The sequence below is a fragment of the Epinephelus moara genome, chromosome 9 (genome assembly GCF_006386435.1).
Source record: "Epinephelus moara isolate mb chromosome 9, YSFRI_EMoa_1.0, whole genome shotgun sequence".
In the NCBI taxonomy this organism is placed as follows: Eukaryota; Metazoa; Chordata; class Actinopteri; order Perciformes; family Serranidae; genus Epinephelus; species Epinephelus moara.
In genome coordinates, this window is record NC_065514.1 from 317002 (window position 1) to 341542 (window position 24541).

At 40.4% G+C, this 24541-nt stretch overlaps 1 protein-coding gene across 1 annotated transcript; it reads right to left on the reverse strand.

Moving 5' to 3' along the window:
- Positions 1–6: 6 nt before the first annotated feature.
- On the reverse strand, positions 7–20557 carry mfsd14ba (major facilitator superfamily domain containing 14Ba). Its single transcript, XM_050053464.1, has 12 exons — positions 20253–20557; positions 14283–14381; positions 12525–12587; positions 12171–12298; positions 11686–11800; positions 11210–11428; positions 7834–7947; positions 7653–7724; positions 7434–7546; positions 7052–7149; positions 6298–6461; positions 7–4444 (listed from the first exon to the last, which is right to left on the reverse strand). The coding sequence occupies exons 1-12, from the start codon at positions 20325–20327 to the stop codon at positions 4172–4174; spliced, it is 1533 nt and encodes a 510-aa protein (XP_049909421.1). The 5' UTR covers positions 20328–20557; the 3' UTR covers positions 7–4171.
- Between the last annotated feature and the right edge of the window lie 3984 nt (positions 20558–24541).

The following is a 24541-nucleotide window of genomic DNA, read 5'->3' on the forward strand; positions in this document are numbered from 1 at the left end:
CAGAACCCAAGTGTTACTCTGTTTTAATTTCCAATAACCAACAACTGGCTGGTACGTTTCCAGACAAGACAACAGACAAAGTGTATTTACAGTGAATCCCATGTACATTTCATTTCTTCACATGTACAAACATCCAATCCATGTACAATATTTACACTGCTGAGTCAGTTTCACTGAGCGGGCGCAGACTTTAACTAAATAACTGTGTTCATATGCGCACAAATATCCTGCTGCATCAAACTTAAGATCTCCAGAAATTTAAATTACGTGATTTGGAAAACTTGTGTACTTAAGACAAAGCATGAAATCTGATAATGGCAGCATAAACAGGCGTCTGTCAATGTTTCAGTCATGAAATGAGACTTAGTGTTAAATTAAAGAGCTGAAACAGATGAGACTGGAGAAATTATGTAAATGCAGATCTGTTTGTTGGAGATCTGATCTAGCACCTTTCAGATTTCATTAAAAAAGTGAGAGCTGCAAAGATATGACAGACAATTTTCTCCTTGTTTGACTGCCATCATAAAGTGATGAATAAAGTGACCAAATATGATACAAGACACATTACCAGGACATTAGTGCGCATGTGAACACACTCTGGTGTGAACGACAGCAGAAAGGGGAAATGAAGTGAAACTGTTTACTGAAGGCAAACCTTCACCTTCGTATCAACCACGATAAACACCCCCACACTTCACTTATATACAGACCATAATATAATTCACATTTACAGTTACTCTTTAGGCTCATAAAGCACATAACTATGTACACTCTGTTCCAGTTATAGACTGCTAAACTCTGCTAAATCTTCTCTAAAGCTCTTGTTAAATCTGTCTGATGCTTCAAGTATAAGTTCATTCACAGGAAAATCACTGCTGCAGGGGAAAACCTCATAACTGCAACGTCAATGAAATAAAACCATGTGTTTTTAAAATCATACTGTGAGACACTCTCAGCACATAAATGACCAGCTGATCTCACAGTTAACGTAAAAACTACACTTGCGATAGTGGGACCAGGCACCCATCGCTACTTACAGACGAAGGCACGCCGACCCTGGGCAATCAGAGCCACAAGCAGTGTCTTCATGGTGTCATGCTGCCATCTAGTGGCACTTCTCTACACCAAAAGGCAGCGTGACACCTGAGTTATGTTACGTATTTGTTTTAAAAAGTAAAAAACCTGATCATTTTGATCTTCCTTTGGAGACTGGATCATAAAGATATACTATGCAGGATCATCACGAATGACCAAGTAGCAAACTCCAGGGCTGAAAAGTGAAGCCAATGCAAAAGAGGAAAAAACTGCAGTTCCTCTAATGGCCACTTGAGGCTGGCTCCAAGAGTGAGTCAATCCCCACAGACCCTCATGTTAAAATGTCCAGCTTTACAGCAGAAATAAACATGTTAACAGCCTGGTACAAAAAAGGTTTTGGTCTGTATAGCTAATTTTAACATTCACAACAATTGTGGTGGGGTGAATTTATATATAACCCACCTGTTTACATTTAATTAGGGGTTAAAGTTCCTCATAATTAAGGGTGTGGCCGTCCAAACAGTCACTTCTGGCTCCAAAACTCTACATGCCAGACTTGTCCAACTAGTCCAACAATCAACGAGTGACGTCACAGTGACTATTTCCATTATTTTGATACAGTATAGCTGGATTTCCATCCAAACGTAGCACAGATTTTAACCATGTCTTCACAAAATTGGTCAAAGAAAATAGCCTTGAAATCCAGACCCAAATCTAGAAAGATTTAGAGTAATGAAAATGGCCCAACTCGAGGGGCAGCACCAAGCATGCATTTGAAAATATCACTGCACGCAATTGGATAACACTACGACCAATCAGAACAATACACGGGGTGACGTATCCAGAGCTTAGCTACCAGCAGAGCTAACTGGTAGATTAGACTCTTGCTGTATCCGGTTGGCAAAACAGGAAAAACATCCTTCTTGCAAAGAAAAGACTCGAGCGCCGTCTTCTGTTCCTCTTTTAGAGAAAAAGCCAAGTCTAACTCGTTCATTGTAGCGGCCAAAGCCGTTTCAAACAACTGGTGTTCATCCGTAGCCATCTTGCAATGTTTACTGACTGATTCCGGACTTGTTCCAGTCGTTGCAGCGCTGTCGTCATCTGTTTAGCTCGCCTCTGGCCCGCCTATATCACATACACCTATGTGATTGGTGCAGCTCGGCTCCAACGGCATAGGTAATGAGCATCATTACTGATTGCCAGAGTGACTCGCTGAGCAAATTCAAATTGTGCTCTTGCGAGAACTCTGGATTTCCAGGGTACAAAGAAAATGCAAATTTGTGTGTATCTCTATTTACGACTGTTATGCAAATATTGGGATTTGGCTTATCGAGATGAGCAATAGCAATATTGAGCAATAGGCGCTTGGGATGCACGATATTGGATTTTTTTTAATCTTATTTGGCCAAAAGCGGATACCGAAATCATCTGTCAGTTTTTCCCCATCTAATTGGGTGGGGCACATATATAAGGAACACTTACTTTTCTGCATTCTGGTGATTTTTTACGCATCCGTTTATGGTAGAAATGTCTTTAAATTCATCAAAATCAAAGACCTCTTTCATGTTTTGATACACCAAATTTTCAGCCTTCCCCTAGGGTTCAGTCTTTCAGTGATCGAGATTTTTTTTCCAATTCTTTAGGTGATTTCACTCAGGTATTTCTATGTATAGATTAAAAGTGCGCTTAAAAACAGGTGGATGGAAACGCACCTTCTGATACCTAAGAGGATATCTAAGAGGAGCGCAAATATAGCACCAAGCTGTGCAATGATTTCTGACGGACAAGTAGGTACCAGCAGCTACAATAGTATCTTGCAGTGTACGTACGGGCGAAGTATGCAGGAGGGGCCAGGTCTGAATGTTGCGTTAGCTAATCCTGCATAGTATCCCTTTAAATATTATCATTAAACGTTCAAATATGTGTGACTGTGCCACCTGTTGTCCCATTGGTCCAAATGGATTTACACAACAAACGTACTAAATCTAAGAATCTGTTGTGATTGTGTTTCTATATCTGACTTGTTTGTTGGACAGTTTGAGCCGCACAACCACTTTCCACTAACATTAAAAATAAAAATGAGCAATACTGTAACCATGAACAATATCTGAAGGTGAAGTTGCAGCTCTGAGGTTTTCCCCTGCCAGCAGCCAGCAGCATTCATAAAGTGACTCTGATATAAAAATAAAACACAGGTGATAGAGGATGAGTGAATCCAGGGTGAGTCTGATTTAAAAACATGCTGATCTGAGGTAGAGTGACAGACGGGGACAATGACTGCTGAAACTACGAGTGAAGACTACCCACTGAGGTGTTCTGGTATTGTTTTATAAAGAAATTAATTTAGAGAAACTAAAAACTCAAGAGGAAACCTGGCCATGAAAATAAATCTGATAGTTTGTCATGTTGGATCTCAGGTGGCTGACTCGTCTCTCAGCTCGTCACATTCACACCTTGTTAGCGATCGATAGCTCGTAGCAGGAAGATACTGTACACTTAAAAAGAATAAAAATCCCAAAACCCTGCCCCAAAAAGAAAAAATATAAATCAACACTGATGTTTTGGCTGCTGTAAATACGCTGCAGACGTGTTTCTTTTGTACAATAACCAATAAGAAATAATCACAGCATCAAAATACGGCTTCAAAATGATACAGCTGAAGGTAAAAACACCTTTTCTTGTTTATCACAAAAACAATCAACAACTTCAAGCTTAAAGATGAACGATAATCCTTCCGTTAAAACCTCAAAAATACTTCTCTTTCCCGTCAGGTGATCTGAAGTGGGCGTGTCCCAAAACTAGCCGTTCCATAAGAAACGCAGTTGGTCCCTCGTCTGGTCAGTCAAACGATGGTTTCCTTTTGAATGTGTTGTCCCTGTTGGCCCCACCGTCTTTCTGTCAGTCAAATTATCGTCCTGGTCTCTTCTGGTAATTTGCAGCTCTTTGCCCCGCCTCCTTGTGAAAGAAACATCCTTATTGGTCACTCGTGAGATGGTACCGCCTCGGCTCCTGGTGGCTCTGTCAGCAACGCCCACTGGCTTCTTGCTGTCAACTGCAATCTTCTGACAATAAAAGTACACTTAGTCCCGCCCTGCGGCAAAGAAAATGTCAATCAAACCAGCCTTCCACCTGTCCATCAGACGATACTGTCCTGCAGGAGCGGCTCAAAGTCCTCATCGCTGGCGGTGGGAGGGTTCTCCTCGTCGCTGCCCGGGAGGGGCGTGTTGATGTGGACGCCGGCCAGCGAGGACATGGACTCTTTGCTGTCCAGGTGGGGCTTGTCGCTGAGGGACAGCTGGGAGGGGGAGGCGGAGCAGGAAGGCTTCTCAGGGATGAAGAGGGCGACGAGGAAGGCGACGACCACGGTGCACGCCCCTAACAGGAAGGGCGGGCCCGGGATGAGCCCCAGCTGAGAGAGAAATAGAAACAAAGTTATTTTAACTTTCATTTGGTCAAATTTCATCTGGAGCACAGCTGACTAAAGCATATCAAATATTACTTATTTTCTGAGTTACACACAGCAAGGGAATTTAAATATAGAAGATCTAGTTACAAGTTAAATGAATGTGCTTTACATTAAATTAGTTTTCAGATGTACTGACTTAAACAGAAACTATATTTCCAGTGTTGATATAGCTGCAAAACCTGAACTACGCCATCTTGTGGATGTCTGCATGTGGCAAAAACTGTACAACCCTGTGGTCGAACATGCTGACTGCAGACGTGTGTTTTTACTGTGCTGCAGCTGAGCAGCTAATTTTAATTAATTTAATATTAAAGGAACACTTCACACCCTCAACATGACCATTTGTTTATCAGTTGCTCACCCCATATTATGTTGAATTCATGAAGAAAATATTTTTCTCATTTGCCTCCACCGTGAACGAAGAATCAAAAACTGATAAAATTCTTGACGAATTAAAGTCATAGGGGTCCGAAGTCTCATTTATCCAAACCTATGCTCAGTACTTTCCAAACAGACAGCCCTCTCTGACAGTGAACTGAATGGAGAGTGAAAGTTATAGATGTTCTCTTCAAAGCCAGACTCCACTGACAAAACCAGTAATTTAATTTACCTCACTGAACACAGGAGCTGCTGGTCTACTGCTGCCTTGATCAGTGAGTTATTTTGTGTTGTTGTGAGACTTTGGTGTTTTAAAGGGTTAGTTTGGATTTACCAACGTCACACAGTTACACAAACAAACTACAGACAACTAAGAATTATGATTAATAAAGAACTCAACTCAGAATATTTTGCCATTTTGGATTCTTCGTTCACTGGAGGCACAGGAGAAAAAGTATTCATTTAAATCTAGCCTAGAACTGATGTTAGCACTGCACTTTGCCTCAGTGAGTTATTGTTTGTAATGTTTGGATGCTCGTTCAAAAGGCAAATGTGCAACACATGACGTGTCCTCGTTTAAAAATAAGAAGAAAACTTGAGCAGCAAAGCTGATGTGAGTTGTTGTTCAAAGTCCGGCTATGGTGTTGTTTAGCAAGCAGCTGTCTGATCAACAAGTTCTCATCCCAGGTCATCAAATACTGACCCTTTTTCATGTCAGTCTCTCGTCATATTGACGCCAAAGAGATGCACCCTTTAAAGGAGCAATAAGCGAAATTCATCATTTCTAGATTGAAGGAATAAAAAATTGCTATGTGAAGAACTAGAGGTGTAATTTCATCTGGAGTATAGCATGACCTCACACACCCTCTCTCTGTGTTGATCTCCAGCCCCTTGTTTACAAGCCGGTCCGGCTGCGCATTCATGTACGTTCATGGGAAATGGCTAAAATGGGGGTGGAGAGCAGAGGTAGAGGGAGGTGTGGCTCATGACACACTTTGTTTTGGTCTACAGGCAGTGCACAACAGCGAACCTAGCGGTGAAACGATTTCGCTTTTTGATTGTGAAATTCCATGACAGGTTTTCCATGACCGTGGGAACCCTGGATCCATACACCAACTCGCCTGCCCGCTCTACACAGACTTTCTTTCTCTGAACATTACGTCAGTTGTTCTGAGCATCAAGTTTTGCTGCAGATAGATTTACACCCCTCAAAGGGTGCCTTCAGTCTCAGTATCACATGCTACGGAGCGTGACAAAGTGTTGAGGACGTAGGAATGAGAGTGGGCTGGTTGGTTGTCAGTGTGACCACCTGCCTTAAATAGAGCGCTGACGTTACTGTTTTGTGCACGTATGGTTTCATATCAATGCATTTGTTCTCTCTCTGTGGAGAGTCAGGGTGTATTTGAGTGATACCGCACCTCAGTGGGACTGTGCAGAGGCAGGGGGTCAATGTTGAACTCTCCCTGGATGGGGTCCATGGTGTTGAGCTCCACGTTGAAGAGGAAGAAGATGAATCCGTACAGAGCTGGACCCAGACCGTTACACAGCCCTCTGATCCCTGTGATCATCCCCTGGACCACACCTGCAGCCGCAGCAGGAGACACAGGTCAGGTTAGTGGAGACACGATGCTGCTGCTGACGACACAGTGAGCGCTGTATCTGCTGATATATTTAGCTGCCAGTGGATTTATTTCACTGCCTGGTTTAGTAATACGACTCCATCTGCAAAAATCCATAATGACACACTGACCTATTGATGTGAGGAGGAGAGGAGAGGAGAGAAAGGAGACTCTGACTTTTAACCTCCTTTATTACATAAAATGTGTCCTTCAAGTGCTAGCTACAGCTCTGTGCCACACACTGACAGAGGACACAGCAATGTCAAGAGGAAAGATAAAAGAAGTAACAGAGGAAACGAGAGATGGGGGAGGAGACAGAGGAGAGGTGAGAAAGGAGCTGAGAAAAGAAAGGACAGGTGAGGAAAAGGAGGCGAGGAAGGAGACTTTTAACCTCCTTTATTACGTAAAACGTGTCAATCAAGCACCAGTTACAGCACTGTGCCACAAAACAAAAGAGGAGAGGAGAGAGGAAGAGGGGGAGAAAGGAGAGAAATGAAAGAAGAGGAGAAAGGAGAGGACAGGTGGGAGGAGAGGAGGAGTGTGTCTTTGTCACCTTGTTTATCAGGATCAGCAGACTGTGACACCAGAGCAGAGACGGCTGGGAAGGTGATGGAGGACATCGCTGCTACTGCACCAGCTGCCCACATCATCCTGTCAACACACACATACACACACACACAGTTCAGAGTGTCCTGTACATCTCTGTGTGATATTTTCCATACTGTGTGTCACAGTGTTCGCTGCAGAGAGATGCTGCAGCTGAACATCTGCATCACATCTGCTCAGCTGCATCACAGCTGACACTAAGCGGAGCCACCAGAGTGAAGCATGATCAGCTGCCAGCGTGGAGACATGTGAAAGGTACTGGTTAGACACACACACACACACACACACACACACACACACACACACACACACACACACAGATATCTCACCATGGCTCTGATCCGAAGCCGTACCAGGCCAGCTGAAGGATCTGGAAGCCCAGACCCAACAGGACAGTGTTTTTATTACCCAGGGTCCTCATCAGCAGCGTGAGGAACAGAGTCTGAGGAGGAAGCAAACACACATTTAAGTGTATTAAATTACATCTAATCTGACTCCACATATGTGACACGAGTGTAAATATCCTGTGGAGTGTGTGCGTGTGTTACCTGTGCTACGATGGACAGGATGCCCACAACTCCAATAAAAACAGCAATGGTCGTGGAGGAGAAATTAATGACCTGGAGGGACAGACAGACGTGATCTCTGGTTATTAATAATACTTTTTAGAAAAAGAAAAACTTCATTAACTAAGTAGTAATTCTAGTATTAGGCAGCAGCGTGTCTCACCTGTCTCAGGTAGAGGAAGAAGCTGGAGTACTGTCCAGCCTCAGGGAGGTAAGACAGGAACACAGTGATGCAGATCAGTAAGACTGTCGGGTCCTGACCCACCTTACGCAGAGACTGAAGGAGACACAGAGACAGACAGGAAACTCTCAACACAAGCGATCAGTCTTACGCTAAACACATTTTCCAAACAAATACAACATGCTAACATACAGAAGCGTATTGCATTCACTTGACAAATAAAAAAAGCCCTGTTTTTCTGAGTAATTTTTTCTGTTTTTCATGGTAATTTTTTTCCTGTTCTTCGTGGGGTTTTTTTAATTTGTTTTTGTGGTAATTTTTTTCTGTTTTTTGGGGTATTTTTAAAATTTGTTTTCTGAGTAATTTTTTTCTGTTTTCCGGAGTAATTTATTTATTTTTGTTTTTTGTGGTAATTTTTTCAGTTTTTCGTGATAATTTTTTCCTGTTTTTCAGGGTTTAAAAAATTGTGGTAATTTATTTTTAAATTTGTTTTTCGTGGTAATTTTTTTTCCTGAACGAGGAGACGAGATACTTCAAAATCTCGTGAGAAGCTCCCACCTGGCACCTGCAAGTGACCCCTGCATCTATGGTGACTCCTGCTCATGGATGTATTTTGCATCCGTGCTCCTGCTCCTAGACAATTTCAACTACGGGATCAATAAGGGTAAGGCATGTAATTAGTTACACACAGGGAATGATAATCTAGCTATGTTTTCCACTGCATCCTTCTAGTGTAGGCCTATCGCTCAATGTAACAAGTTAGGTTAGTAACAGGTTGTAACAACGTTAGCTGACAAACGTGTATGGGCATGATTTCAGTTGTCAGGTAACGTTAAGCTAACAGTTTTTTTTCCATCATGCTGGACATTGTTACTCATCACAAAGAAAAAAATTACCACGAAAAACAGGGAAAAAATTACACCAAAAAACAGAAAAATAAATAAATTACTCAGAAAGACAGGGCTTTTTTTATTTGTCATGTGAATGCAATACGCTTCCATACTAACGTTATTAGCACAAGCCTATGGCATTTTACATTGTATAAATTAGCCTAGCAGCTAGGAGAGATTTCCTCTGCTCATATGAAGCCAGGATAAATCACACACAAGACTTAAAATGCTATTTTTGTGGAGGCTTTATTGTCTTCACAATTTATTGTTTCTTATCTGTGAAATTAAAGTAAATCAAAGCTTTGTTTCCACTGAGGGAAATGGTTTCAGGTTACAGAGACAGACAGGAGGTCTGCGTCACTGCAACATAAAATTATATTTCAGGGGAGGTGCACGTCAGGCTACAGTGTAGGCTTTGCATCAACACAGAGGGTACGGCATCGATTCAGTGCAGAAGTATAAATCCCACTTAGATCCAAAGAGTCAACATTACAGTCTGTGAAATCGATTTGATTCACGTCCACTGTCTCATTTTATAATAGTTATAGCAATGACAGGTGTCCGTTCACACTGTAATCCTATAGCATCATTAACATCATTAAAAAATAATGTTATCGTATCGAGGAACACTGAGCTGCCTTCGCTCAGGTATCCACTCCACAGTCTGTGTCCACAAACACAACAAACAGCAGAGGGTAGATCTCCACCAGTCAGCCACCAGAGCTGATCGTGGCCACTCAACTAGGGGTGTCATATATACTTGTACTGGTACTGACAATAAAAGTGATATTGATATATCATGTCAATAATACAAACATGATTACATCCTGTTAAGAATCTAGCCATTAACTCCTATTTTCAGATCCTAAACGACAACTCCAATCCTAAACGTCCTGCTCCGCTTCCAAGTCACAACACAAGACAGAAACGCATCTCACTAGATTAATTTCACATGCACTTATTCCTGTACCATCTTACAAGGACAAACATGGTCAGAGATCATTTTGTCACAATCACACTAAGATCTGGAACGAGATCCTACACTACATTAGAGCAATAACCTCTATTACACATTTCAAACACTATCTGATGGAAGGACAGATCTGCAACCACGAATTTAAATCCCATATCCCATTTTACTCCACTTCAGTCCTCTATTCTGTGTTGTGATGTGTCTTTGTTGTAGAACAGGAAGCCAGTTTTAACTGTAACACACAATGTTACTGTTTACTTTCCTGTATAAATTAATAAATGAAAATGAAATGAATCTGGCACCTCTAAAATCATTTCCGTTTCTTTCTGTTCTTGCTTTGTCTCCCTCCATCAACACCACTTGGTCGTGTTCTCACTATCCATTAAGGTGTCTGTGCCTCTGTATACTGGTATTTTGAGTGTAATTCATTTGCCAAAAAAGAAACAAAACCTGCATCCAGTGGAATTGACCCTCCCAGCTTCCTTACAGTCAAGACACTGGCGAAGATAACAGACTTTTTTCCATCTCCTTGCATGCCTATCTTCAGTGAATCACAACTTATCAGGTATGGAATCAATCTGCAGATGCTCCGCTTCAAAATGAGACCAAAGTTTTCAATGGATGTCAGTTTTGAGCCACCACAAAGGCCAAAATATGTCCTGCAACAAGACGGTGGGGCTTGCTGTTTTTAGCAGAAATGCCTTTTGCTCTATGCTTTAGCTACGTGATTTTCCAGATCACTTGTGGCCCATACCAGCTGCTTAAGAGGAGTGAGAACTAGGGCTGCCCCCTAATAGTCGACCAAACGTTACTCAACCAGAAAGGTCATTAGTCAGCAAGATTTCTTTAGTTGCTTAGTTGCAGAAAACAAACAAACATGAAACTCTATTAGGAGCTGCACCTTGTCAAAATAAATCCAAAGCTACATGACTGGACCATGTGTGACTTTAATGTGAAAAGACAGACACAGGAAGTGTCCTCGTCAGGTTAATTTCCAGGGCTGGTACCTGCAGTTATTCCACAGGCTAGTTAATAACATGTCGGGCAGGAAATCCAAAGTGTGGGATCATTTTGAGAAGGTGAAGGACGAACCCAAGGTGATATGTAAACTCATCTTCATTGGTCGACTACAAACATGACGTATCATCTGAAACATGGAAGTAGCTACATGCCCATTGGCCCACAGCGTCATTAACAGGCGGCTCGCTCAGTGTGTGACGTGCACTTGGAGATAAAATATAGGCCTATATTAATGAAGGTTCATTAGTACGGTTTGTATTTCTCTGTAATGTAGCACAGTGTTAACAATGTTACTGATACTATTCTTTCTCACACCTTCAACTCAAACCACCAAAATATATCATTTAATCATTACATTAATATGGTAAGCATGTGGGCAACTAGTCCACTGATGGACCCTGATGTTGACGGGCGGGGGCAGCCCTAGTTAGGAATCAGCAGTAAACAGTAAATGAGTAAATTATATGTTACTGACAGCGAAGGGGTCGGCCTGCTCCCAGGATATGGGCGCCCCCCAGGTGTTGAGCCTCATCTTGTCGGGCAGAGACTCCGGCACAGCCAGCAGGATGAAGCAGATGTCAGCCAGGGCGATGAGTGTAGCCACCAGAACCACCAGGTTGTCTCCGTACCAGGCTGACAGGTACGCACCGATGGCTGGACTCGTTACCAGGCTGGCTGCAAACGTAGCCGACACCTTGGAGTTAAGAGGAGAAAGAGAGAAGATGAATTTTAAAGTTTAGAAAACCAACACTCAATTTGTTGAAGCCATGAAGAAGCATTTTTCTGCTACCTCTGTAGAGATGTACTCAGGCTCAGCAGCGCTTTGAGCTAAATGCTAAAATCTGTGTGCCAATGCTAACATGCTGAGGTTTGAGTAATGCTGAAAGGAACAGGTCAATTCTGGGGTAACCTATCCTTTTAAGAAGTATAGATTAAAACAGGAGTCCTCACCAGACCGTAGGCTGTACTCCTCTCCCTTTCATCCGTCACATCAGCGACGTAGGCGAAGATGACTGAGAAGGTGACAGAGAAAGCTCCAGACATGGAGATCATGGCGAAGTACCACCTGCAGGACGAGCAGGAGGGAGAACAACTCTTTAACACCTTCAGTTTCACACTAACAGTTTCTTCACAGAGAGCTTGTTCTGCTGTAACTGTCCTGTGAAGGATGAAAACTCAAAGTGTGGGCTGAATATTTGATGCATACTGGAGAACTGGTCAGTAATCTACAGTCTGATCGTATGGTTTGATCTATTAGCTCATATAGTAACTGTGAAACCTCATTGATACAGCAACTTTCACACCTCTGATGTCACAGGTTATGACCTTAAGTTATCTGTTGGTTTGGTTTTCCAGGTGACTTCATACTCTACTGTAGCTGAATGTCTTTATGTGACATCTACATTATCATGCTGACAGAGAGCAGTGAGACCTACCAGGGGCTGAGCCTCATCAGAGGGATCGGAGCGCAGGTGAAGAAGACGGTGACCAACAGGAAGGTGCGCCGGCCCCACACGTCCGACAACGCGCCGATCAAAGGAGCAGACATAAATGACAGCAGACCCTTGACATGAAGAGGCGGAGTCAGTGACAAAATAAAAAGTGGCTGCAACAGTGAACTATGTTTCTATCGTTGGGGTCTTAGAGATAATAACCCTGATGATGTCATTGAGGTTAAAAGACCCATGCTAGCATCTAATACTAATGTTAATTTGTTCCTTGTGCGTCTCATCTTTAAAGCCAAATGACTAAGATTCTCTCATGTGAAGTTGAAGGGTTGGAGTTCTTACCTTCACGCCCTGGATGAGTCCATTCATCAGGAACGTGTGCTGCGGGAAAGTTTCATGTAGAACCTGTGGAGAGAGGCAACACATTAATATTTATTAAACCTGCATAGATTTCAAAAGCTTATAAACATACTGATTTAAAAAAAAAAGCTGCAGCAGTGTGAACTGGCCGGTCTGAGCTCGACTCAAGCCGGCTGATGGTGTCACCTGACACTCAGCTGGTCAAATCGCCGGCGGCTGATTTCAGAACGTAAAGCGCGTCATTATTATGAATACAGTCCATCTGATGCTGGTTTTGTTTCATCACTGTAGCCAGTATCTCACTATCACTATCCTCATTCAGATTTTAAGAAGCTACAAATTATATTCAGCCACAAAATAAACCTGAAAAGCTGCAAATCAGAAGTACAGAGAGTTGTTGACTAGAGATGATACACCGTCTCATTTGGCTGACTTGGTGTGAACCAGCAGGTTTTTAGAACATTGTATTACAAGTAGTTGCTTATTTGTCTCGTCTCGTGGTGAACCTTTGGTCTGAACTGGACTTTACAGCTGAGTAATGTTTGAAATCTTTCCATACTGATGCTGATACTATAACTGAGTTTACCTAAGTTCTTAATGCTTTACGATTTTTTCCAACAAAAGCTTTTTCCAGACCAGGCCAAACACCTTTGACCAGCGTCTCAACAGGATGTTTAAGCTTAAACACACTCCCTCCTAGATGTCTATAGTTACAGCTCATGCTTCACTTGCATGTTACTGCAAAACTGTCTGTTCCACACTTTTGATCTTTCAAATTCATCTCACTCTAGATTCTGCACTAAAGTTACCTATAACTATAACACCTGGATGAATTAGTTCCTGTAAGAAAGGAACTGTACAAAAATCAAAAATATCAGATCAAACATTCAGTGTCAACTTTCAGTACTTGACATATTTCAATCATTTCTGCCACTGATGATTCATATTCAGACCTACTTCAGTATTTTAACCCTGTTTTCACATGTGTTTGTGTCTATGTGACTAATGGAAACAATCATTTCTTAAAAATTGGTTTAGTATCAGGCGAGAGTGCTGCAGTAGCAAAACAGGCTGTGATGTAACCACTTAGGGCATGTTCACACCGACCATTTACGTCCACTAAAAGTGTTTTGTCACTGACAGGCTCAGATTGTTATTCAAAGTGTCTGGCAACATTATGAAAGGATCCCTACAGAGATAGAGCTTTGTGTTAAAGAGTCAGATCCTTTTTGTTTAACCAGAAACAGCCCTGAAATCACCATCACCAAACCCACCAGACTCCATTTAAATAAACAGTCATGTTAGTGTGTATAGAGGCAGCATGTTGTCACATCTAACTGGTGAATTAAGGGTTAATTTCAACCAAACCAGAGCTGGTGATTGTTGGAACAGTGGAAAGATGAACCAAGATGGGGTTTGTGAGTTTAATTTTGTTTCTTACGACTTTGAATGAAGTGTGTTTTACGATGATAAATTACAGTTTATTTATATGGAGTCTGGTGGGTTTGGTGACGGTGATTTCAGGGCTGTTTCTGGTTAAACAAAAATATCTTACTAGGGGAAAACACGTTTGGCTTGTGGATTTTTTCATCTACCTGTCCCCTTGACCGGTGAGTCAAAAAGTTAATTTCCAACACAAGCTGAGCCTCAGCCATTATCGCTCTGTGTGAACCCAATCAGCTGTTTGGATGTTGATGCAGTGCAACCTCCATGTTCCCGTCGCCACACAGTGTTACTCACAGTGAGCATGGGCGTGGTGAGCAACCCCCAGGCGAAGAACTCCAGGAAGATCACCACCACTGCGTGATACACACTGGGTCTGCCGATACCCTGCTGCAGCTGAAATACACACAGACACACACATCTGTATTACAATCACATTTTATACAGTTAAAGGGACATCACACCTGTTTCACACATAAAGATCAGTTTATCATAACAGAGAGCAGCTGTATCTTCTCTGTGGCTCTGGACGGAGATTTTAAAAGTCGAAAATAATCCTGATGACATCATTATGACGTCACTTTAACACAGTTTAGGAGCATCTTTAAGCAAAAAGACACTTAACTGTGTGTAAAAGAGCATATTAGGATATAAACTCACGTCCTGACACAGCTGAGCCTTTTTCCTGATAGAACAGAGGCGAGTATTAAAGTGGAGCACGGCACATGAAGTGAGTGTCAGCCTACTGACACGGTTGCACAGGATTTAGGTGGTGATATGAACTATTTTCTATCTTTAGCCTGAATAATAACAGGCTGTGCCACCACAAATTAAGACTACTTAGATAATGAGTGATTGTTTGCTGCCCTCCTGTGTTGTTAAGCTTCGTGTCAGCAGGTGGGAGTCTGGGTGATAACAGACGAAGGTCATTTCCATTACCTTCAGACTGTCTGGTCGCCTTTGACGTCTGAAATATGGCTGGTACCACTTTCTTATTTTATAATTTAAAAGAACCCCCTCAATCAGAGCTACTGTCTGTAGCTCTGGTTGAGGGTGAGAGGCTGTCAGCAGATAAACAGAGATCTGTGTGGGTACATGAGACCCTAAAAAAGAGGCTGGATCATGGGGAGTACCACCAGTTGGTCCAGGAGCTTCTCCTCCATCATGGACGTTTACAGGCAGATTTTAGGATGACTCAGGGGCAGTTTGACAACCTGCTGTCTATCATCGGGCCGTATAGCTCTGGGTATCCAGCAACTGCTACCACCAGTTTCTCCTCCATGTTCACCAACTGTAAACTTGTTGTCGTGACCACCACAGAAGGCCCTCCTCTCAAATCATCCGATTGGACAATGGGTAATTGTGACCACAGCTCTATCGGCCAAAAGGACCCTTGCTGCTGATTGCTGTTTATTCCTTGGTGTATATATCTTAACGCCAGTGTGAATCTATTTACTGTTTACTTATCTGCTGAAATGCAAAGAAGTAAAGCAGTGGGGGAGTTGTTAGCTAACAAAATGTGCAGTTTGTAATTCTGAAATAAAGATAGTTCATTCATGAGCCTCATTCCCAGGTTATCAAATACCAATTTTTTGGGTTGGCGGCTTGGTTGTTCAATTTGACAACCTGGAAATGAGACTCAACAATAAGTTAACATCCTCCACGATTAAAACTGAACTTTTAATCGAAAAATTTTTCTGCCACTTCATTGAAAACTATTACCATATTTCTACGTATAAGTTTAAGTTTAGTTTAAGTTTATTTACTTTATTAATCCCCCTGAGGGGAAATTCAATGTTTTCACCCTTGCTTGTCAATTACACACAGATCTGAAAGACACACACATGCACAAACAGGACCTATACATGCACAAACAGGACCTAGATGTCAGAGTGAGGGGGCTGCCCTTTGGTCAGGCGCCCCGAGTGGTTGGGGGTTCGGTGCCTTGCTCAAGGGCGCCTCAGCAGTGCCCAGGAGGTGAACTGGCACCTCTCCAGCCACCAGTCCACGCTCCATAAGGGGACTCGAACAGGCGACCCTCCGGTTCCCAACCCAAGTCCCTATGGACTGAGCTACTGCCGCCCCACAACTATAACTATTCTACTGCAATAGAAAACAAAAACAGCAGTAAATATTTACTTTTCAGAAGTTGGAACAAGATCATTTTGGGCATATTTTCATTAAAATGACTTTAATGATTAATTGATGATCAAACTTGTTGCTGTTTATTATTTTTTGTCCATCAACTAATCAATTAATCCAGAGGTTCTTGAGTGTTTTCAGCCAAGGACTCCTTACAAGACAGAGAATATGTATGTCTCATGGAAAAATTGTATGTATTCTATTTTCTGCACCTCTGGGGACTCAGTTATGTATGTGAAAGATCAACACTAGAGAAATGTATTAGAAAGATATTAGACATGTATTAAAAATATTTGCACCATGAACACAGAATACCCAGAAAATAATGCGAACAACATCAATTCAATGAGCTGCAAGTAGTATTGTATGTAAACAAAATACCAAAAGCGAGTAGGGTTGTAGGAGTCATTGTTATAAGTCAAAATGACCTTTAAAGGAATGACAATGGAGGGGTTCATTTTGGTTGAACAAATGTTTTATTTCTAGAATTGAAACTTGAAACTATTTTATAAGTAAAGTTCAGATTCTCCATCTGGCTGCATTGTTTCTTTTTCAATATCGTAGATAAGCAAATGTACACGCTGTGATAAACGTCAACTCTAATATCACGGTGTGCCTTAAAGAATATCTTAAAACCGGTGTATTGCTGCGACCATAAAAGCAAGTCAAGAAAAGGGCTTATTTGATGTTCATTTCAGAACAAACACAAAATAACCAATAAAAATGTTGTACGTTTCTGCAAACCATGGATATGTTATATTCGTATATCATTATGTAGAAGATGAGCTAAAACGGCGTGGTTAATGTGATATCCACATTTTAATGGCACTATCCTGGCAGAAAAATCAGTGATATCTCCATAAACAGCTTTTCATGGCGCTATCCACAGTGGAAAAAAAACAGCAACAGGTCAATAAAAAACACCCACATTTGGTGACTGAAAAGCCGCCGGAAACACAACAATGACTCACTAAAACACAGCTGGTTTTGTCATTTTTTGGTCTCAAACTATGGTCTGCAGCTTAGCAGGCGTCTCGCCTAAGCCTCACACCATCCACCATCCCCTCCACCTCCTGATGACAAAGTCAGCTCATATACTACGTCACTTTGACATGAAATGTACAAATGTATTGTGGTCTTGGTTTGCAGAAACAATACAATGCCAACAATATTATCTTTTATCGCTTTAATTTAGTCAAAGGTCCAGTGTGTAAGATTTAGGGGGATTTAGTGGCATCTAGTGGTGAGGATTACAGACTGTAACCAGCTGAAACTTCTCCTGGTTAGAATTCCTTCAGTGTTCTTTGTTCAGGAGGTTTTTACCACAGAGGTCTCTTCCTCTACAAAACAAATGGACCAGGGATCTCATTTATAAAACAATGCGTAGGATCCATACTGAGAATATACATACAGACAAAAGTGAAAAATGGTATGTGCCAAAATATATTCAACAATTTCTACAGTCAGGCTTCCACCTCACCATCTACATTTCCCGTCTCCAAAATGTTCGTAATCATGGGTCGAAGTTTCTTCCATCAAGTCTGTTTTTATAGATCACAACTTTTGCGTGGGAAGTGGCGTACGCCTCTTTCAGGCCTTGTTTTGTGCTGACGCAATGTTGAGAGCCCAATGATAACACTGAATAAAGCAGTTTCACGTTACAAATCTGTGTTTCTCATCCCCCATTCGGCACTTCGCAGATGGCCCGTTTGCCCAGCACCTGCTGATGTGTGCTCACCTATTTTCTCTGATAACTTAAGATCCAGACATACCCTGAGCCGAATTATTTGCAGAGGTCTCTTCCTCTCCAAAACAAACAGACCAGGTAATTTAAACCAGTAAAAACACTGAAGAAAGCAGTTTCATGTTAAAAAAATCGGTGTTTTTCCAAAGCTCTCATCACAGAGGGGCTGCTAACTACGGTGGCCAATGCAAAAACATGGTTGGTCCTATGTAGAGATAGTCTTCTGTTTGTCCGTTCAAGGCTATTATAAACATGGTGATCTCCATAGATGAGGACCTGCTCCCAATGTAGATATAAATGGCTCATTCTAAGCTAATAAATATAAGATGATTCTTATTTCTAAGGTGACTATAAACTAAAGGAAACATACTCATTATATTAAATTGCATTTCTGTCAATATGTTCCCCTAAACCCTATACACTGGACCTTAATTTTCACTGTTGTCATTATTATTAGGGATGCACAATATTGGATTTTTTGCCAATATGCCGATGTAGAACAACTTATTTGGCCAATATCTGATTCCAATATCAATATATCCACTTTTTTTCTCCCACCTAAGTTTAGTGATCATCAAGTCTCTTCTGTAGTGGAATTAACATCATATTATTATACCAGCAGATGAAGACATGAAATACAATTCTTTTCAGTGTATGTCATATTTATTTATTGTGCAAAATAAGAAAATTCATTTTGGCCTATTCTGATGGTTCATTTCGGCCGATACCGATGAAGTGCCGATATGATCCTGCATCCCTAATCTGTAGAGGTGTCTTCCTCTCGAAGACAAAAGAACTCTGTGATTTAAACAGGTAAAAACGCTGCATTAAGCAGTTTCGCGTTAAACTACGGTGCAAACTGCGAACTACTGTGGTGAGAAACTCACGAAAAAAGGCGTTCTTTAACGTTGACATGATACTTGGCCGGTTTGCCGTTGTAGTTTAACAGTGTTCGGCAGCATCAGGGGGAAACGCGGCAGGACAAGGACAAAAGGTAGGGTGGCTAAAGTCGGACTGGGGCGGGCAAGATTGGTGATGGATGGGTCCAACAAACACCGACTTTCACCCGAGAGAACGGTGTTCACCTCCCGTAAGATTCTAAGTGTTCTCAGTGTTTGGTTTGTCCGTCCTGGGCTACTGTAGAAATATGGCAATTTCCATGGACAAGGAACAGCTCCCTATGTAGATATGAATGGCTCATTAATGTAATGAAAACTATGTCCCCGTAAATCCTACACACTGGACCTTTAAGTTTATTTTAGGCCTCTTTATGTTGTTGTTATGTAATTTATCATCTACCTTGATTGTCTTGATGCTGTTTGTAGGGCTGCAACTGACTATTGTCATTATTAATTAATCTGTTAATTATTGATTCACTTAATCTTTTATTGATCAATTAATAAAGTGTGAAAATATGCCCATCTAAATTCAAAGATCTCAGAGTGAAGCTGCTAAATGTTTTTTTCCTGAACCAGCACTCCAAAACCCAAATAAATATTATATTAAAAAGGATATCAAACAGATAGAGGCAGCAAAAACCTCACATTTGAGAATGTTTTGCAATAGATGCTGTGATAATTTGCCATATTTGAGACAGAGGTCGTTTTATTAACATGTTTCTGTCTCCCTGAGAATTTAAGTGTGGTGTGCAAAAATAAATTTCAAATGAAAGTGTTTTTCTTCGTGGTGTAAAAATGTTGTGATGGAGGATGTTAAAATGGAGGCTGCTGTGTTGGAGCCGTGTTGGATCTGCAGTCTGAGCCTGCCCTCGGTGTATTTGAGGCCGAGCTGTTATGTAAGCACATCATCCACACACTAAGCTGAGCTGCTGTCTGTGGGCCACATTAAACCCGCTCTGCCATCTCTCCATTACAACACACACACACTCATCTCCATCTCCATCTCAATCTCCACTAACACAGCCATTTTGGACCACAGCTGCTCTGTTCGGGCTCATTTTGGCTTTGACTCATGACTCATTCATTTTATCCATTCATTTAATGCAGTGATTTTATACGTAGAAAGAATTTGAAGTGTTTTGTGTATATTTATATGTCAAGTAATTTTATTTATCGTTATTGTTGTTGTGCATTTAATATAACATTAAAGAACTGCGTTTTAAAGCACCGCCGAATTTTCTATTAAAGAGTCATACGTCATATTTTTAACATCCTTTTATGTCATACACACACTAACCGTTTTTATTTAATTATTCGTTTTAATTAAAGCTTTTACTAACTGTTTTCAAATCTCAGGTGAAGCCTACAGTAAAAATAAGCACCCCAAATAATTTTAAATAATATAAAACGCATGACGAACAGTCGCACAGGTTGATAGACTCATGATAAAATATAAATTAAAATGGCGGGTCGTGCACCCACCGCAGCTCCGTCCTTCATGATGATCTTCTTCACGAGCACCACCCGGCCGGTTCCCGCCGGCGGCTCCCCCGGCATCTCTTCACACCTGCCGCGGGTCACGAAGCATCCATGCCGCGTAGATATCCGCGGTTCTCCCGGTGCTTCCAGGATGCCTCCTAATGTAGCCCCGAAGAGGCTAAACCGAGCTAACGGAGGGTGAACACTAGTTTACACCGTGTTCAGACAGCGTTAACGTCCACAATGTCTCCGGTAAGATCCGCCGTCAGGTCAGTGCAACGGTCCGCAGCTCGCCTGGTGTAACGACTCTCACCGTCAAGTTAGGCAGGAGCAGGACAGGATTTCCGGTTTGGGTTGAGCTTCCTGTCAGATTAAAAGCGGAATAACTTTACATGTCTAATTTAAAGTTTAAATACATTTTAAATTTTTTCGTGCTGCGTTCACGTGTAATCAGGCAGCTGGTAGATGGAGATGTAATAATAGAGTCAAATAAATTTAATAAAATTATTTCAGGTTTATTATATTATGTAATGTTTTCTAATAATGTCCAGTCTGTTCATATCCCCAAGTTGTCAAATACCACTACTTGGTCAATGATTTTGGCATCAGACACCAATGCAAAATGTACCTTTTGCGGTGGTATGACACAGGTGTAACACCGGCAGACGTTGAAACGCTGATGGTAAAATAGGGTTGGCGGGTGGATGGGTCCTACAAACCGCAGACACCCGGGAGTCCACTGTTCACCTTCCGAACAAATGTTGAGCCAAACCATGATGTTTTTTTCTAAACCTAACCACATACTCATTTTGCACGAGGAAATAAATGTAAATACAAAGCGTTTTACCAACGACCTCGTCACATATTGAGTTTCAGTCATGGACTTTCCACGTCCGGATACGACATCCAAGGTACCCTGGGTGTGTTGGTTGTTGACACCGTGTCAACTTCAGCCTGTTACATGCATTGTCTTCTTTCAAAATACACTTCCGTTTTCACAGGAAAGTGACTGTTTACACACAGTCTCGTTCAAAATAAAAGCACAAACATAGTTGGGTTTAGGCAAAAAATACGTGGTTAGGTTAAGGAATAAAGAACAGGGTCTGGCTTATGAATTGCTCTCCCGGGTGAAAGTGTTTGTTGGACCCATCCACCCACAACATTCGGACTTTCACTGCCTTAACTTTCGTCCTTGTCCAGCTGTACTTCCCCCTGACGCCACGGGTGCTTTGAAACTACAACGACAACCAGCTGCGTATCATGCCGACGTTAAAGGACAGCTTTTTCGTTGGTTTCTGGTACCACAAGTTACTGCCAAGCGCTGTATTTCGACGACTTTGGAGTGAAACAGAGCTCTAATTTTCTACCACTGTGCAAAAATGAAGCCAAAATATCCTGAATATAGTCGCCATCTTGCGCTAGTGATGTAATTTGGAGCCACGGTATCGAGTTCTCACCATCCGAATAAATGGCAAGCAACACCACTGATCATGAGCACACCAGTTGGTATACATGACCATTCATCATGATGTCAAAAGCCCTTTCAATAGCACCATATAACTAAGTTTAAATACAAGTATTAGAAAAATGACCACTTGAACAAACACAGCCCTTAACAAATGAACAATTTACCCCTGAAATTTTATTAGAATCAAGGTGATTGGTAGCAAAAGATCCCGTAATTTGTAGTTTGAAAAGCGAAGGCTAAACCCTTCAAAACAACCTAATTTCAATTCACTTAATTTACAACATAAATAGAGTAAAGGGTACATTAATGGATTGTTATATATTTTTTTTTCCTGAATACATTAAGGGGTTTGTAAGGGGTTGAAATAAAGAAAGTTACATCACTGATACCCTTGAACTTATGTGTTAAAAAGCCTCAATTAATGCATTTAACATTAAATCCACCCCCCAAATAAAGTCCTTTAAGATTTTAAGTTTTATTTTTATTTAGTAAATTTTAAGCTGTTTTATTTTTAATGCCTTAAATGTTCGTGGAGATAATTTGTCATGAAATACATTAATATATTAATCCATTAATTAGTCTCATTAAAAGATTAAAAGCACCTTTAGTACATCATAGTTAATGGGTAGAAAAATGTTCATAAGGTGCTAAAGTAAGAGATGTGGTTGTGTTCACCGTTTGTATTCACTTAACTGGTCCTTGATTAATTTACTACTCTCTGATAATCTGTTTAACAATATCCTTTTTCTTCATCTTCTCTGGACACCTGTAACATTTATTTTGAAAGCCACATCACTTCACTTCCTGTCTCATCGACTGCACTTGACTTGCGGTCCAATCGAATACATTACTGGTTTTTAAAGCCCTGGACCGGTTCTGGGCTGACTGACCCGGGTCAGACCGGTCCAGGACACAGGACACGGACACGGTGTGTTTGATTTGTACACACAGGAAGTAAGAATAATGAGAATAACAGATTAAAGGTCATATAAGAGGATGACAGAAGAAGAGATCTGCAGCAGCATCCCTCCGTTTCTCGGGCAATAACAGAACCAGTACCAAACCGGAAATAACATTATGCCGTCAAAATAAAAGCGCTCGGAAAGAACACAATGTGCAAACATGTTTTCAGACTTAATGAATTTTCTTTTTCTTCTTTAAATATTAACCTCCTTTAAACACGTGATTCGTCCTGGTCTAAAACCTTTTCATTACTTTCAAATATTGTGCTCATGAATACATGTGGATTTTATTTTTGAAAGTGGATCTGTATTCCGGTTGTTTCTGACAGTAGCAGATGGATCTTAATAGACGAGTGTATCACGTGTAGGCGGCTGTGGTTGTGTGTGTGTGTGTGTGTGTGTGTGTGTGTGTGTGTGTGTGTGTGTGTGTGTGTGAATAAAACATCATTTAAAAACACAGGAGTGGTGACGGAGGGAAACGTGACCTTACATCATCAATCACAGAATCAGACGCAGCACGAGACGTCTTAAAGATCAGCGGCTCCATCACACTGAGCTATTTCTATATTTAGAAACATGTCAGCCTCCTGTTTGGTGTTGATCAGGAGAAATATGATCATATGTCTTCCTCCTCCTCTTCATCATTTAGAGGGGTCTGATACCAAGCATCCACTGGAAATAAATAAACAAAGAAACAAATAATAATAATAATAATATTAATAACAGGAGTTTTTTTTAATTATTTAAAAGTCCATAGGCTATGTGCAATAATAATAATAATAATAATAGTAATAATAATCATAATAATAATGATAATAATAATAACAGAATCTTTTTATTTATCTATTTTTTAAATTATTTAAAAGTTCATAGGCTATGTGTAATGATAATAATAATAATAATAATAATAATAATAATAATCATAATAACAGGAGTTTTAAAAAAATATATTTTAAATTCCATAGGCTATGTGCAATAATAATAATAATAATAACAGAAGCTTTTTATTTATCTATTTTTTAAATTATTTAAAAGTTCATAGGCTATGTGTAATAATAATAATAATAATAATAATAATAATAACAGGAGTTTTTTTTTTAATTATTTAAAAGTCCATAGGCTATGTGCAATAATAATAATAATAATAATAATAATAACAGGATTTTTTTAATTTATTTTTTTAATTATTTAAAAGTCCATAGGCTATGTGCAATAATAATAATAATAATAATAATAATAATAATAATAATAATAACAATAATAGGAGTTTTGTTTAATTATTTAAAAGTCCATAGGCTATGTGCAATAATTATTATAATAATAATAATAACAATAATAGGAGTTTTTTTTAATTATTTAAAAGTCCATAGGCTATGTGTGGTGCCATAGGCTATGTGTGGTGATAATAATAATAATAATAATAATAATAATAATAATAATAATAATAATAATAATGATGTGTTTCAGTTTTGGGGGTCAAACTATGATATGGACTATGGATTATAAAATAAAATTATTAAATTGTAAACATTACAGGATTCTAATTTAGAGTATAATGTATTTATTTACTTATTAATTAATTAATTTAATTATTTCCTCTTGTTGGTATCGTTGATATTCTGGGTTATCCTTTGGCTGTGAGAAAATTCGTGTCAAATAATCTTTGCTCCTCAAGATGTATGTAACCAAAATAAAACAATAATCATTCATTCAAGTGTGTCCGGACTTCCAGTAGTTATAAAAGCCTCAGAGGTAGAAACAAGCTGTGATCATATTTGAATAAACAAATCAGATGTGAGACAGTGTCAACACAGGTGACAGCATCATTGTGTTCTCGTCCGCAGTCCACATGAGATGAGTCA